The 14,351-nt window shown below is 42.9% G+C and overlaps 1 protein-coding gene across 1 annotated transcript in view; it reads left to right on the top strand.

The window, feature by feature from the left end:
- Positions 1-14,351, top strand: part of thsd7ab (thrombospondin, type I, domain containing 7Ab) — a 175,427-nt gene that overhangs the window by 56,648 nt on the left and 104,428 nt on the right. Inside the window, exons 2-3 of the mRNA XM_065958063.1 lie at positions 5,310-6,144; positions 12,652-12,900. Coding sequence (XP_065814135.1) covers positions 5,310-6,144; positions 12,652-12,900 — 1,084 coding nt within the window. The remainder of the gene's footprint in view (positions 1-5,309; positions 6,145-12,651; positions 12,901-14,351) is intronic.

The following is a 14,351-nucleotide window of genomic DNA, read 5'->3' as shown; positions in this document are numbered from 1 at the left end:
ACAGACAGACTTTTGCTAGTTATTCTGAACGGGCCAAAGCCATAACAAATGCCATTGAAGTTCTTATATCGACAGTGGCAAATATTAATAGTTCTACGGTGAAACTATACTGTCCCAGATGTGATTTGGTTTATTATGTGCTATGTTCTGTTTTAACTTTTTGATAAAGCTTCAGTGACACATGATAAACCCATGCTCCCAACCTTGAGTCCCTTTTTATAAATGGGATGAATTTGCAGAACAGGGCTTACCATGTTCTACTAAGGGGTGACGTGAAGGGCAGTCACTATGCAAGTAGCTCTCAGAGCAGAGTCTGGAAGAACATCATGATGTAGTCATCAAGTGTGACAATATTGTTAAATATCTTCTATCATAAAATATGTAACATTATCAATATATTAACCTGATGTTTTGCTCCTGCTGATTGTCATTAAGTTTATTTTCCCTCTGGCCTTATAACATGTGTTGACCAGCTGTCACTTTAATGTTGCCTGAGCTAATAATGAACCAGAAATCTGTATGAAGTTACCTTCAAGCTAGCACACATTTCTCTCAACATCTTTACCTACGGCTACCAAACAGTAAATATGATCAGACAGGATGTTTAACAGAAAGGCTGGCTTGCTAGCCAGACTTCGAATCTTCCCACAGTGTTTTCACGGAAAGATAACGTTATGTAAATTAGCCATGTGCTGCACTTTGCGACTCATTCAATCAGGTTTCATGCTTCTTGCGGTCTGCGCGGCGATATTGCGCAATCATGGTCGGCGCAACAATGGGCGCGGAGGGTCTGAGCGCCCAGCCGCGCACCTCCGAGATTTTTGTAACAACGCGGACAGGTTCGTGCCGACGGCGTTGCAATGATTGGCTGCAGGGCCCGGAAGTACTTTCTTCAGGACGTGTTGAGCAATCAGAAACGACTTAACGTTCGCGGGACCTGCTCGCCGGCAGCAAGAAGCATGACAGGTCGCGTCACAGATTTTTTGTTCTAATGTTCACAAAACGTGTTCCCAACACCTCTTCCTCATCACCAGGTTAAAAGGGAAAAGTTTGATTGAGCGTTTTCAAACCTGAGATAAGATAGGATTCCCACAATAAGTAAGGATTCGCCTCAGTAATACCAAATTGGTGACGACTCCTATCTTAATGCAAGGTGTAAGATAAGCAGTTTCTGTAATAGGGTCCCCTGATGCACAGCAGCTTGACAGTCATTGATAACTCTGATTACTTTCTGCTAAACATGTGATACATGGAGGTGAAACACAGTTTGTTTACACAATATCAAATGATCCTGTCAGGCTTCATGCAATATTGAAAGGCTAGCTGTAGGCTACCAGGCCTGTGCATTGATTTACATTTGGAGAAGAAAGACATGTAAACAGCCCTGCTAAGATCTGACACAACAAAACTGTAACATAGGACATAGGACATCGGACGGAGAATAGGATGAATTGTAAATGTAGATACAGATCACAGCAGACTCTTCCTGTGCAAACCCAGACAGGTTATATACGGCCAGGCTTTGTGATCTTTATTTGTAGAGAGCGTTATGTTTTATTCCACATCCACATCCTGAGCTGGAGGAGTTTGATTGTGAGAGCTGAGCCGGAGAACTGTCTTTGAGAGCTTCTATCAGAAAGGATTAGATTAGGGAGGAAGGTGTTTTATTTCAGTAGCGGAGAATCTGATTCTACCTCGTTTTTAGGTCTTGGATGAAAAATCCTCCCTACTGCACTTCCTTTCTCCACCTGAATATTCTCTATCAGCTCTCCAGATAACATGCACTGACTCTATCAGTTTGTATTATGAAGGCAGAACTTCTGAGTCTTCTTTTTTCTTTCACTGGATTAAAAATAAACGGCACATAAATCTTAAGGACTCAGGAAAACTGAGAGGATTGAATATACCAGTGTCTAATGGACAGTTGCATTAACCATAGATAGCTCAGAAAACCCTGATATCATTTGATGATTTGGAAATTGACCAAGTGCATTGATAGGTTAAGGATTAAATCTAATAGAAAACTCTTTGAGGCTCCTAAACGCAGCATTCTGTCGTCCAAAAATAGATCCTGTCAGTTTTATCAACAGCCCAGATCAGAGACATGGCAACAAGTGGCCTCATCAGGAGCAATCATTCCCGTAAATCTGTTCCTAATTTCCTGCCTGGCATGATTTTGGACTCGGCAAGGACGTGGGTCAACATCAGCCACCCTCCTACCGACCGCCCGTTGCCCGCAAATGGTCCAATCAGTCTTTGGCCACACACTGTACAATCAATTACCTCGGAGGTTAATTTGAGGTGAGAAGTGAAGCTGCCCAATTATTTTGATTTCTCCTCCCATGTAGTATCAATAGCCTTTGGATAACTCAGTCTGAGCTCAGACACCCGGTGGTAATGAATGTTTTTTTGGTTAGCTTGCTGAGAGCACCGGCTGACTCGGTGAAGACAGTTTCATGGTGTCAAGTTGTCTTTGTTAAGGAATACAGAATTAGACTCCACACAAGCTTCAGCCTTAAACTGAAGAGTCATGGAGGAGAAACCCAGAAGGAATGTGACCATGAGCTTCATCCTGATAAAAAAGTGTTTGCAGATCCCAAAGTGTGGAAGCTGTCGTTGTATCTGTTTCTGTTTCTGAATGTTCTAGTGAGTAATATCCCAAAGGTCCACATAAAGCAAGTATAAATAAACATGAAACAAACACAATACAATACAATAAACCTGCTTAGCTTTGCTAGAGTTAGTGATAAATATAACAATAGAGGATGTTGGGACTCTGCTGTAAACATACCACCACCATCTCAAATGAATTCCCAGATTGAGAGGGACACACTTTGACTGAAAGTGCCTTTGAGGAACTTTCAGGTGTCTGCTTCGGCGCCCTCTGTGGAGACAATGGTACCTCTTTTCTCTTTGCTGAATTAGTCCTGTACAAGTGTAACTGCCATCAGCATGGTTCGCTGCCACTTTAGCCAGTGCTCCTGTTTCTACAGCATCTGGAGTGTGCCAGCAGCGCTACTCCGCTCAGCTCCGTTTCAAATATGTTGGAAAGTTTTGTTCGACTGAGCTTGCTGCTAGCACGTGTCAAGCTGGACAGAATGGATCGAGCCGGACAGGAAGTCAGATAACGAAACGCACGGACTGTCTGTTCAATTTCACAATAAAACACAATTTACAGACTCACGATCGGATTTTGTCTTGTCTAACTCTCTCTGACACATCAGGTACCCGTGTTCTTCACAACTAACCTATAAGGATCTCCTTTCACACTGCAGTCAATTAGTGTGAACCGTACTGCTTTAACTTTGTCAAGTGCAACTGAATAGCCGGACTTGCTACAGGAAAAATACGAGGAGTCTGGCAGGAGAAACTCTGGGTGAAGTCAGAGCTAAAAATTCAGCTGTTTACATTCACATATATACAGCTCGTCCTGGAAATATCCAGAGTTTTTACGGAGATTTCTGCAAGTGTGAAAGCCCTATATGTCATCTTTTCCCTCTTTGTATTCTTGCACCTGTTTTGTCTTTATGTCACTTGCTATGTTGCACCACCTTATAAATAAATGAATACATATTTGTACAGTTGTGCATGTTTACAGCTGCAATCGTGTGGGATTAATTTACAAGATACTACAATGCTCATATTCATCGCAGTGAAAGAAACATGCCACTCAGGTCAACACTGGGGTCCATTGTTGTGGTGTAAATAGTCTTAAGGAACAGAACGGAGCTCTATGGCCCATAGAAACTAGTTACGTCAAGCTTTTGGCAACAAAGACAATACAGTACTCAGATAGTGGGATGGATCCATTGTTGGCTCTGATGACGGACAGCACAGACAAAAAAATACATTGAATACCCCAAGCTATATCCTTTAAGTCTGCTCTAATAATCTGCGCTCCAGCCAAGTATTGATATTTTTCAGTTCTAATTAGAACAAATGTTTGGTTATGTATAATGATGGACAATTATATGAGTCTACTTAGTCGTGTTGGAGGACTGTTTGTTGGATCTCTACTGCAATTAGCTTGAGAGGATAAGAGCGAGCTTTGCCAGCGACTTGTGTCCTGACAAATGTGTTTTATTGATGTTTGTGGCGATTCCTGCAGCCTGCCAATAGAGTTTGATAAATGCCACAGATTACTGTAAATTGGCTTTCAGACACTATTTTGATCACTTTGTGTTTGTTTCGCCTCTTTATCCCTCCCTACCCCTGTGGCACTCAAGACATTTGTTTTTTTTTCCACCCTGCACTGAGAGTTGTGTCTGACTCCCAAGTGCAGCACCAAACAAGGCGACAGGTTATTTTTATTGAATATGACGCATTTTCTGCACTCACACATCATCTGCTATGGGTTGCCAACAGCTTTTCAACACATTTTACATCAAGGACAACATTAGAGGAGGCTGTGAATCGACTCTGTCATCCTTGAAGAAGCATTATATGCTTTTCCTCACTTTGCAACAACAGCTACAGTAAACTCTCCAGTTTTCTTTAGCATTAGTTGGTCTGAAGTGTTTGAATAATAGATGCTTGTGTAGTATGTGTTTCTCTTTCAGAGGCAAGGCAGTGTTCTTACATTGAAGCGTTCATCCAAGATGTTTGTCAATTCTGTACAGTAAATCAAAGCAGCTTGGCTTCAAAGGGGATATAATATGAAAAATCCACTTGTACAGTGTTTTTGAACATATATCTGGGTAACCTGAGTGTATACTGATCCACAAAATGTGAAAATAAACCCATCCAGTGCTTTGTTTTTGGTCTGCATAAGTCTTACAACACAGAGAAAAATGCTCTGTTTCAAATTTGCTCTCCTTGTGATGTCACAGTGGGATTCTGGTAAAAAGAAAATCCCCTCCCCTCCCCTGGTATCTCCACCCATGGACTCCACCCCAAGCCTAGAACAAAACTTTTGCTCAGGTCCGTCATTTTTATTCTCGCTACAGAGGAGTGATGTCTATCAGGAAAACTAAGGGGTGGCTCATTGTATTTAAAGAGACACACACACCAAAACGGAGCGTTCTGAGAGAGCTGGTTTATACAGGGTCACAAACCTCCTCTGGTGCTTGATTCATGTTATATTTTGACCAAAGCACAGCACAGATGTTTCATTTAGACCACAGGGGACTGTTTGAAAAGGTGGGAAATGGGGATAATACTTCGTCTTTAACTTACACCTTAATTTATTAAATCAGATTTATGATCAGATAAGAACACAAACATATTACACCACACTGTCTAGCATCTAAAGCTTAAAGGTACAGTATGTTTTGTCATATTGTAATTTTGTGCATGTTCATCCATTGCAGGTCCATGGGGACGGTGCATGGGCAGTGACTGTGGCCCAGGTGGCAGCCAAAGCCGGGCAGTCTGGTGTGCCCATGTGGACGGCTGGACGACACTTCACACCAACTGTGACCAGGGCCAGCGTCCCTCCAACCAGAGGAACTGTTTCCGTGTGTGCGACTGGCACAAGGACCTTTATGACTGGAAACTGGGTGCTTGGAACGAGTGTATGCCAGTTTCAGGAAGGACCTTTGGTGCCCTACGGCCTTTCACATGCAGCGGAGGCGAAGAGGGCATTCAGACCCGGGAGGTGGGCTGCGTGCTCAACTCAGATGGGTCTCCAGCAGAGGATGCCATCTGCGAGTACTTTGAGCCCAAGCCTCGCCTGGAGCAGGCATGTTTGATCCCGTGCCCTCAGGATTGTGTGGTGTCCGAGTATTCACCATGGACCTCCTGCTCAAAAACGTGCGGAACAGGCCTCAGGAACAGGGTCCGGAGCGTCCTTGTTCCTCCACTATTCGGAGGTTTAGTTTGTCCAAACCTCACTGAGTTCCAGTCTTGTAAACTGGGGCCTTGTACAGGTCCGGAGGGCATGTACAGTCTCAGGGTTGGACCGTGGGACCCTTGTGCTCTCCCACAGACTCGGACAGAACGCCAAGTTAAGCGCAGGAGAGGCAAAGGCCAGGGGCTCAGGGAGAGAACGGGAGTCAAAGACCCAGAAACCAGAGAGCTTATCCAGAAGAAACGGACCAGGAATCGCCTCAACCGGCAGGAGAGTCCCTTCTGGGACATCCAGGTGGGATACCAGACCAGGGAGGTGATCTGCATACACAGGAACGGGAGCGCTGTGGTTCGCAAGTGAGTAACAATATTTTTATGACAATGTGAAGTCCTTCCCTCTTCACTATTTCATATCCCTTTCATTTTCTTGCCAACTGTGAAAGATGCGTCAGGATCGTAGCTTAATTAAAATATGTTGCCTAATTTTAATTTTATTAAGTGAACCAATTTTATTAAGTGAACCATACTTCACATTACTGGTCCTTTTCAGAGAAACATTGATGTCTGTATTTGTGTGAATTGACAGCTCCCAATATGTCGTCCATGACGATAAGGGGTTCTGATTTGGGCTGTGCATTTTAAAAAGCTTAACACGCTGCCACATTTGTCCTCCTGGAAGTTTTTCCTCGCCCTGTCAGGAGGTGACACTCCGGGGAGGATGTTCATCTTGCTGTGTCTTTGTCACTGTCGAGCTGTCAGAGCGATGAGGCACAACCACCACAGTGTATTTGATGTCAACTTCCAGAGAAGCAGCAAAGCAGCCGAATTTATGACACACTAGTTCAGTCGCAGCCATAACCATTTTCCATCCCTCTCCTTGGATACACTGAAACTCACTTACTCAAAAGCTCTCAACAGAAACATACAAAAAATGGCCTGATTATTGAAAGAGTACAAACAAAGTGTCATGCAAAATGTCAGCAGTAAAATGATAAATTTGCCAAGCTCATAGTAATCGGAAGGTCTTTTGTGTGTTCTTAAAGAATGAAGCTAAGAAGATTTCTATGTTCCCATTCTGATGATACGTGGAGATAGAAAGGTTTTACAAGCCCTGCTTATCAACAGGCAAGGCAGGCAACTGTATTGGGCCCCAGACCAGAAGATGGCCCCTGAGGGCTGACGAACTTAAACCAAAGCAGCGGTCCAAAATGTGTTGGAGTAAAGTCCACACTAACCACGACCAAGACATACCCGAGACCGGAATGCTCCGAGACCGAGAAAAAACCAAGACATGTAGGGATCGAGACAGAGACAAGACCAAAACCAAGGCAGGGCAACCGAGACAAGACCAAGACCATAAATATCTCTGAAAAATCATCATCTTTTGTGCGATTGGTGTTTCACTCACTTAGACCATAACACCAGGAAGGTTGCTGCTTTAACCGGGGGATAAAAATCGAATTATTGACTGAATTGAAGTTATTCTTCTATAAAGAGGCGTTTTTCTTCTTGCAGAAATGGAGTGGTGTCATTGGTGGTCACAACCGGTCTTGATTTAAAATCCGGAGTTCACCGAGTCTGAGACCGAGATAAGACTGAGAGTAAAAATGCTTTCCGTCTCGAGACGAGGCAGAGACCTTCAAAAAGTGGTCTCAAGACCAAGACGGATCAAGTACTACAAGACTAGTGATCAGATTCAGGTTCCGTTTACTTTGTTTGCCACTGTAGGTAAATTTGGTTGCAGGGAAAGTCACATGTTCTTAATAAAACAAAGATAATACATTAAACATACAGTGGGAAATGCATGGTACATCGGTAAAAGGGCATGAAGTGCAAAGTTTCCAATTGTACAAATGACAGACGAGTTAGTCTGTAAACGTTACAGAACAGTAAAATAAAAATAAATAAACCAATAAGAAGCATGACATCAGCTATCTCTGTCCTTCCATACAAGACCTTCATGAAACTTCCAACAACCTCATCAAGCAGCAAAGAGGAAACAGAAGAAGAGAAAATTACACTTTGATACTGATCTCACATGACAGAAAGATAATCAGCGATTCGTCTAACGATCTGTCTCTTTGCATATTTCTCTAACTGACACTAACCCAAGATGAGAAAGTTTGGTCTCTGATCTCCAGGAAAGAATCTGAGACATGTGAGAGGAGCATGCCTCCAATCACAGCACACATATGTGTGCCACATGCCAGAGTATTCATGGATGGGATCCATTATGTACTAAATCTGTTCATTACTGCTTTGTTGGCGCTCAGCTCGCTGCAGTAACTGGGATCAAATATTTCAAAGGAACCGTGAAAACAACTCACACGCCCTTAGGAGCATAAATATTAATCCTTGACTTGTTTATTTCTTCTCCTGAAATATTTATAGTTGTTTTTGCCACTTTTGGAAAAGTGGAACAAACTTCCTATTGAAGAGATAACCCAGTCACATCCCAGCCAGACGCTCGCTGCTCGTAGTGCTCCCTTCATTTCTCATTTTGTTTGATGAACATCTGTCATTGAGCCTCCATACTCCTGCATGCTTCCCAAAGAGGCTGGATAATTCAGTCTCCTGCTCCTGTCCCACTGATGAGGCTGGAAACATGAGCTCTAAGAATTTTGGCTGTGTCACTCGCGCAATGCATCAGAATTACATCATTGAATTGCATAAGATTTTTTCAGTTGGCAAACATCCAACTGTACTGAAGTATGATGGATTAGATATCTGTGGGGAATATGGTTGTGTACCATTTTGATTTTATCATCTCAAATTTCCCTTATCGTATCTTTTATTAGGATATATAGTATTATTTATTGACGGAAGAAAAACAAATATTTCTAAAACCAAAATTAGCTTACCTTCAATGTTGTCACATTAATCCTCTTAACTGTCACAAGGCACAAGTTTGGTAAAAAAAAAAAAATGAAAGACCGGTCTGGTATAGAGGCCTCATCCCAAAAAAAGGAAGGGTCATTTCATAGACTGAAGTGAAAAGAAGCCCAGGCGTTTCATAGAAGTTTTACTGTACATTTCTATTTGTGTAAAATGATCAGATCAGGCAGTTTTTCCACTAAAGTTCAGAGTCTTCCTTCACAGTGACGAAATGTTTGAGTCCCCTTCCAGTGATAGTGTAACGTCTGTCCTGTCAATGAGGTCGTTTTGACCATTTTAAAAAGAGAAACGAGAAATGTCCCTTATCCTAGCCCCAGCTTCACTGTCTTTCAGTGGATGTAAAGTGAAACTCGACTGGTGGGCGGCAGCATGCCTGTTGTCATTAAAAGAAAAAAGTCTCCAGGGCTTGAAAGTTGGAATAAGGCTTTTTTTTAATCATTCGACCCACATAGAATTATTTTTTTATACCATTTCAGCTGCAAACTGTTGTGATGGATGCAGCCGGAGTAATGAGCTTACAACTGTTGAAATATGGAGACTTCCTGCCTGCTTGTATTTCGTCTAAAAACCCTTGGAGTCCATTGTTGCAAGTTTCTGTGTAAAGCCCACAGTCTTAAAAAATGAACACTTTCCAGACATCATCTTACTTATTTAAATACAGAATGATTGTGTCCTCATTCTGTCTGGATGACTGAGAAGAAGAAATAATGACTTCTTTTCACAACTTTGAAATCTCTGCAAAAAAAAAAAAAGGCTCGGGCATGCATACAACAAACGGTAGAAGATTCAAAGGATCCGGTTGAGTAGAAAATGGGTCATTGGCTGCATTAAGGGCTTTTTTTTTAAAAACACACCAACTTCCATTTGAGACGGTGAAATCAAGCCATCACCCCGTCACGCTCACTCTCTAAATTCCTCTTTGTTTTGCTCCCGTGCACAACGAGCCGGCACACCAAACATGTTAAAATGGAGATTTTTCACAGTGTCACTTCAGTATCACTTCAAAGACTGCAGAGGTGTTTTTATCTGAACAACACAGGAGTTAAAAGAAAGGAAGAGGGGGAAAAAAAAAACACTGCTCGCTCTCAGCTCGTACATTTCCTCACTTATACCAGAACTCTAAGTTGCTGGAGGTGAAGTGTGGTGGCAGCGTCTAAATGAGAGGTTTCTAAATGAAGCAGAGCTGTAATTAGCACTAATAGCTCGTCAGCTGCAACGCCCCAAGGGGAAAGACTTCCAGACTGAGGAGCAGAAAGCAGCCGGCTTTCGTTAGAACCGGCTCCTAATGATTCGGTAGGGACCAAACAAGGACTTGTTAGTCATTACATCTAAATGCCATTTAGACGATCAAAAGATGTGTGTTAGTGATTGATCAGCGGTTGTTTTGATAGTCTTAACACTTGAGACTCAAGGAAACACAAACCATGCCACAGAGCTCCTGTTCCACTCCCATCCCATTCACTGATTATGCTGAGTATGCTAATGAGACGAGCTAGTGGCACAACGTGGCAGCAGTCAAGGGCAAAAAAGGTTTAAAGTGAAACTCTCTGCACCAACTTGAGTGTCATGTATATGTTGATCTGATATGTTCAAAGAGCATAAACTGTGCCTTTAGGGCGCGCTGACATGTTGACTTTAAAATGGCAGTAAAAGACGTCTGTAAGCTGCACGCTGCATTACTCTGTTTACCATAAATACACACTGAGACCGTCTGATGCTAGAGCAAAGCAGACGCATTACTTACTTCAACTTGGAGATTGTTTCACTTTTTAAAGGAAGTCTATTATCCTCACTTTCACCTTTAATGATGTCACTCTGGGGCACTTATTGGGTAGCGCTGTGAGATGTGTACCTCATAAATCTCATTATTTATCTGATACTGGCGTCAGTAAAATCCCTCATGTCAGCCTCGGACTGAAACGCTTCATTTCAGCTGCTGTCTCTTTAAATCCCTCCCCTCCCTGATGTGCCCACTCTCCTCCGATTGGCCAGCTCTGTTTGCAGTCACAGGGACATTTCAGTGAGCTGCTGGGTGGGCCTGTCCTACATCTTTGCTCCATGCTTTGCTCTGATACGTCAGGTTCTGGCCAAGTCTTGCAGAGAATTCTCACAATGTCTCGTTCAGAGCGGCAGGAAACCACGTCCAGGGATTACGTCAACAAGTGTGTATCTTGTTTAACAAAGCCTGTTTTCACAGTAGCCTACCCAGGAGTCTCATTAACACTCATGCATACTAGGACAACGAGCAAGAAGAGAGAGGAATTAATAAATTTAAAAAGTTAATGAAGAAAAAACCATTAGAAAAAAATACATATACATACAAAAAAACTAAATATATAAATAAACAAAACAGACACAAAACAAAGTGAAGCATTCCCAGGGTAAGACAACATAAATTAGGTTTTTATTTTGGGGGTGGGGGACACATTTGTTTTTGAAATGCCCGAGCACCCAAAAAACCAAAACTTTCCCTGCTCCATAGTTTATTTTTTCAAGATCCACCAGGTTAAAGGTGCACTGTGGAGTTTTGGTAGGGAAATATGAAAATTGGAGAAGTGTACAGATCCTGTGGTATTTGTTCATAACTCTCTACACAAACTGTCCTCAGAGGAAAGTCTGGTGCCTGAAACACTGTTTGAAGATCAAATGATATGCGAGAACTTGTGGTGGTGGGCCCGCAATAAGTGAAACCATAACTCTCCTGGTAGCTTTTTAGCTCCAAACAGTGTCCAGTTTGTCAAACTTCAGACTAACGTGTTTTGAAAGTCCAGGACTGTCAGACCAAGTCAACACGTTTTAACACCATGTAAACGTACTGACTGACTGATCACTCGTCTAGAAAACTGCCACTCTTTTTCTAACCCTGGTTTTGACTCCTTGCTGTCAGTAGTTTCTGCTTCTCTTGTTTGAGATTTGACTTCCTAACTTTTACTTGCTGCAAACAAACATTATCTCCCAGGAGGACAGCGTTTGTTTGGGTTGGTAAATTGTCAAAACACTACAGGAAGGAGGATGAACTCCTTTTTAACTCTAACTCAAAATATATTGATATATTTGGAAATATTCTCTTTCTCCCCAAGAGTTAAAAGCAAGCAAAGTTCAATAAACCCACCTATATTTGTGTGTTGTAATGCTACAGCCAGTAGCTATTTAGCTAAGCTTGACATTAATGCTGGAATAAGCAGTTTCTTGTTTATTTCATCTGTGCAATAATTCTGTTTAAAAGCTTAAAATCTTCTGTGATTGGAGAGGTTAGGTCCAAGACTGTGGCTTGGCCCGTAGGAGTGACTCCCTGGAATCTATCACTGACTGTAAGGTTGTCAAAATGGTCTATACTTATTGATACCGCATGTTTTATAATGATGCAATATCTGTGTTTTTAATGATCGACAGTTTTGGAAAGTACCAGTGCTTGAAAGAAATCATATCCTCTGTCCTGCTTGAGCTGCCTGAACGAGAGAGAGCGAAAGAGAGAGAGAGAGAGAGAGAGAGAGAGAGAGCGCGCGCGAGAGAGAGAGAGAGAGCGGAGCAGAGGTGGTTTATTCAGATTCACAGGTCGGCAAATACAGAGGTTTCTCCAGTCCTGTTGGCATCTCATTAAGATGCAAAACTAACATGCAAACTGTCTGTTAACAACCAAACAGAGAGCAGAGGAGGTGACACAGTCTAAATTGCACCAACATATTGGAAACGTTTCAGTGACGAAACGTTGCCAATTTATTTGTGCCTGAGTTTTCTTGCCATTTTTGGTGCATAAAAACAAGAAATTTCTCCATATTGGGTGTCTGTGAATTTTATTTTTATATCCATGGCATGCCAACAGATATATCAAATCATCATCATCATAATGTCTCCAACAAGTATCACACATTCTCCATTTGTACTTTTTTGGGTGCTAGAGGTTTCCTCCGCTAATTAATACACTTCAACTGTTCTCCTGTCTGAGCCTCACCTTCTTCTTTGCCTCAGCCTGTGCACACCGAGGGACCTGCCGCTGACCATCCAGTCCTGCGTCCTCCCCAAAGACTGCCAGTTTACCGACTGGACCGATTGGGGCCCCTGCTCCAAAACATGTGCGGACCCCAGGTCTCCCAGAGGAAATCGCAGCAGGATCCGACAGGTGCTCCAGTTCCCCGTGGGCGAGGGGGCGGAGTGCCCGCCGCTGGAGGAGTCGGAGTGGTGCGAACCTCAGGGTGATGGAGTGCCGCCCTGCTCCAGGTGAGTACCTCCTGATGACGGGAGGGAGGGAAGCGGGGAGCACACAGCGGGGGGTGAAAGTGTAGATGTGTTTGTCAGCATGGCATAGCATTCAACACCTTCCCCTGTTATTCAATTACATGTTAGGTTGGCATGATACCCTCCTCATTGCTCATAGCCATGTACTGTTTGTGTGTGTGTGTGTGTGTGTGTGTGTGTGTGTGTGTGTGTGTGTGTGTGTGTGTGTGTGTGACAGGTACGAAGCTCACTCCAGGAATTCTGTCTGTATCCTGTTAAAACTCAGGCAAAAATACAGTGCAATCAAAGTGTTTGGTATTCACCCGGCTCAGGCTGCACAAGCTTCCTGTTGACTTCCCTTCACTCTTATCACTAAGCTAATTTGTTCTCCTGGGTGGCCCTAGGTGTGTGTGTGTGTGTGTGTGTGTGTGTGTGTGTGTGTGTGTGTGTGTGTGTGTGTGTGTGTTTGGAGGAGAGAGAGCATACGAAGACAGATCCGTAGAAGTGCTTGGGCTGGTGCCAGACACACAAGTACACACAAATGGAAGGAGACTGCACACACACAAACACACACACACACACACACACACACACACACACACACACACACACACACACACACACACACACACACACACAGATACAAAACTCTGGCTCACAGATGGCTTTAATCCCCCAGTTTCATCCTATATCACCTCCAAACAGATGTCTCCAAAATACTCATCACACTAGTAAATGGTAAATGGACTCGAGCTCGTATATTTCTTTTCTCGTCTTCTGACTACTCAAAGCGCTCGCAGGTCACACCTACACATTCACACACTGATGTCAGAGGCTGCTGTGTAAAGTGACCATCAGAATTAATAAATCCCATTCACACACCACTGACGGAGCAGCCGGAGCTGGGGTCAAGTGTCTTGCAGCACGAGGACACAGCGGACATGTGGCTGAGGGGATCGAATCCCCGAACATTCGAGGAAGAAGAATGACTCTACTCTCTTGAAAGGAAATCCCTGGTACTCATCACTCAGACTGATCAAGCAGTGAAGAGATGATTTCTTTTTGCATTTTACAACCCTACAACTGTTTTGTGAATTAGATGGTATCTGTTTGACTCATTTGGACAGGTTTCACAGATTCAAAAGCTTTTGCAATCCTTTAATGAATCAGACCCAGAATGTGATTACTTTCAATACATTGAAACCCCGTGTTTGATTAAGAAGCTAAAAGACAAAACATCAAAAGGTGAAACTGAGAAAAACTCCATCGTTTTTGGAGAAGCATACGCCAAAATTTGAGGCGTGTGATTGGTTCATCAGATTGGTACCTCGTGGCAGACATTGGTTAAAGTTTTTACACGCTTACAAACTGCTACAGATGACAGATTTTCTTCGTCCCTTTTTCAGAGAACATGAGTTATTAAGTTCTGTCAGGACCTAAAGACAATTTCAAAC

This window comes from Labrus bergylta, chromosome 8 (genome assembly GCF_963930695.1).
Source record: "Labrus bergylta chromosome 8, fLabBer1.1, whole genome shotgun sequence".
Classification (NCBI taxonomy): domain Eukaryota; kingdom Metazoa; phylum Chordata; class Actinopteri; order Labriformes; family Labridae; genus Labrus; species Labrus bergylta.
The sequence above is the reverse complement of the archived record's forward strand: the minus strand, read 5'-3'. Positions and strand labels throughout refer to the sequence as shown.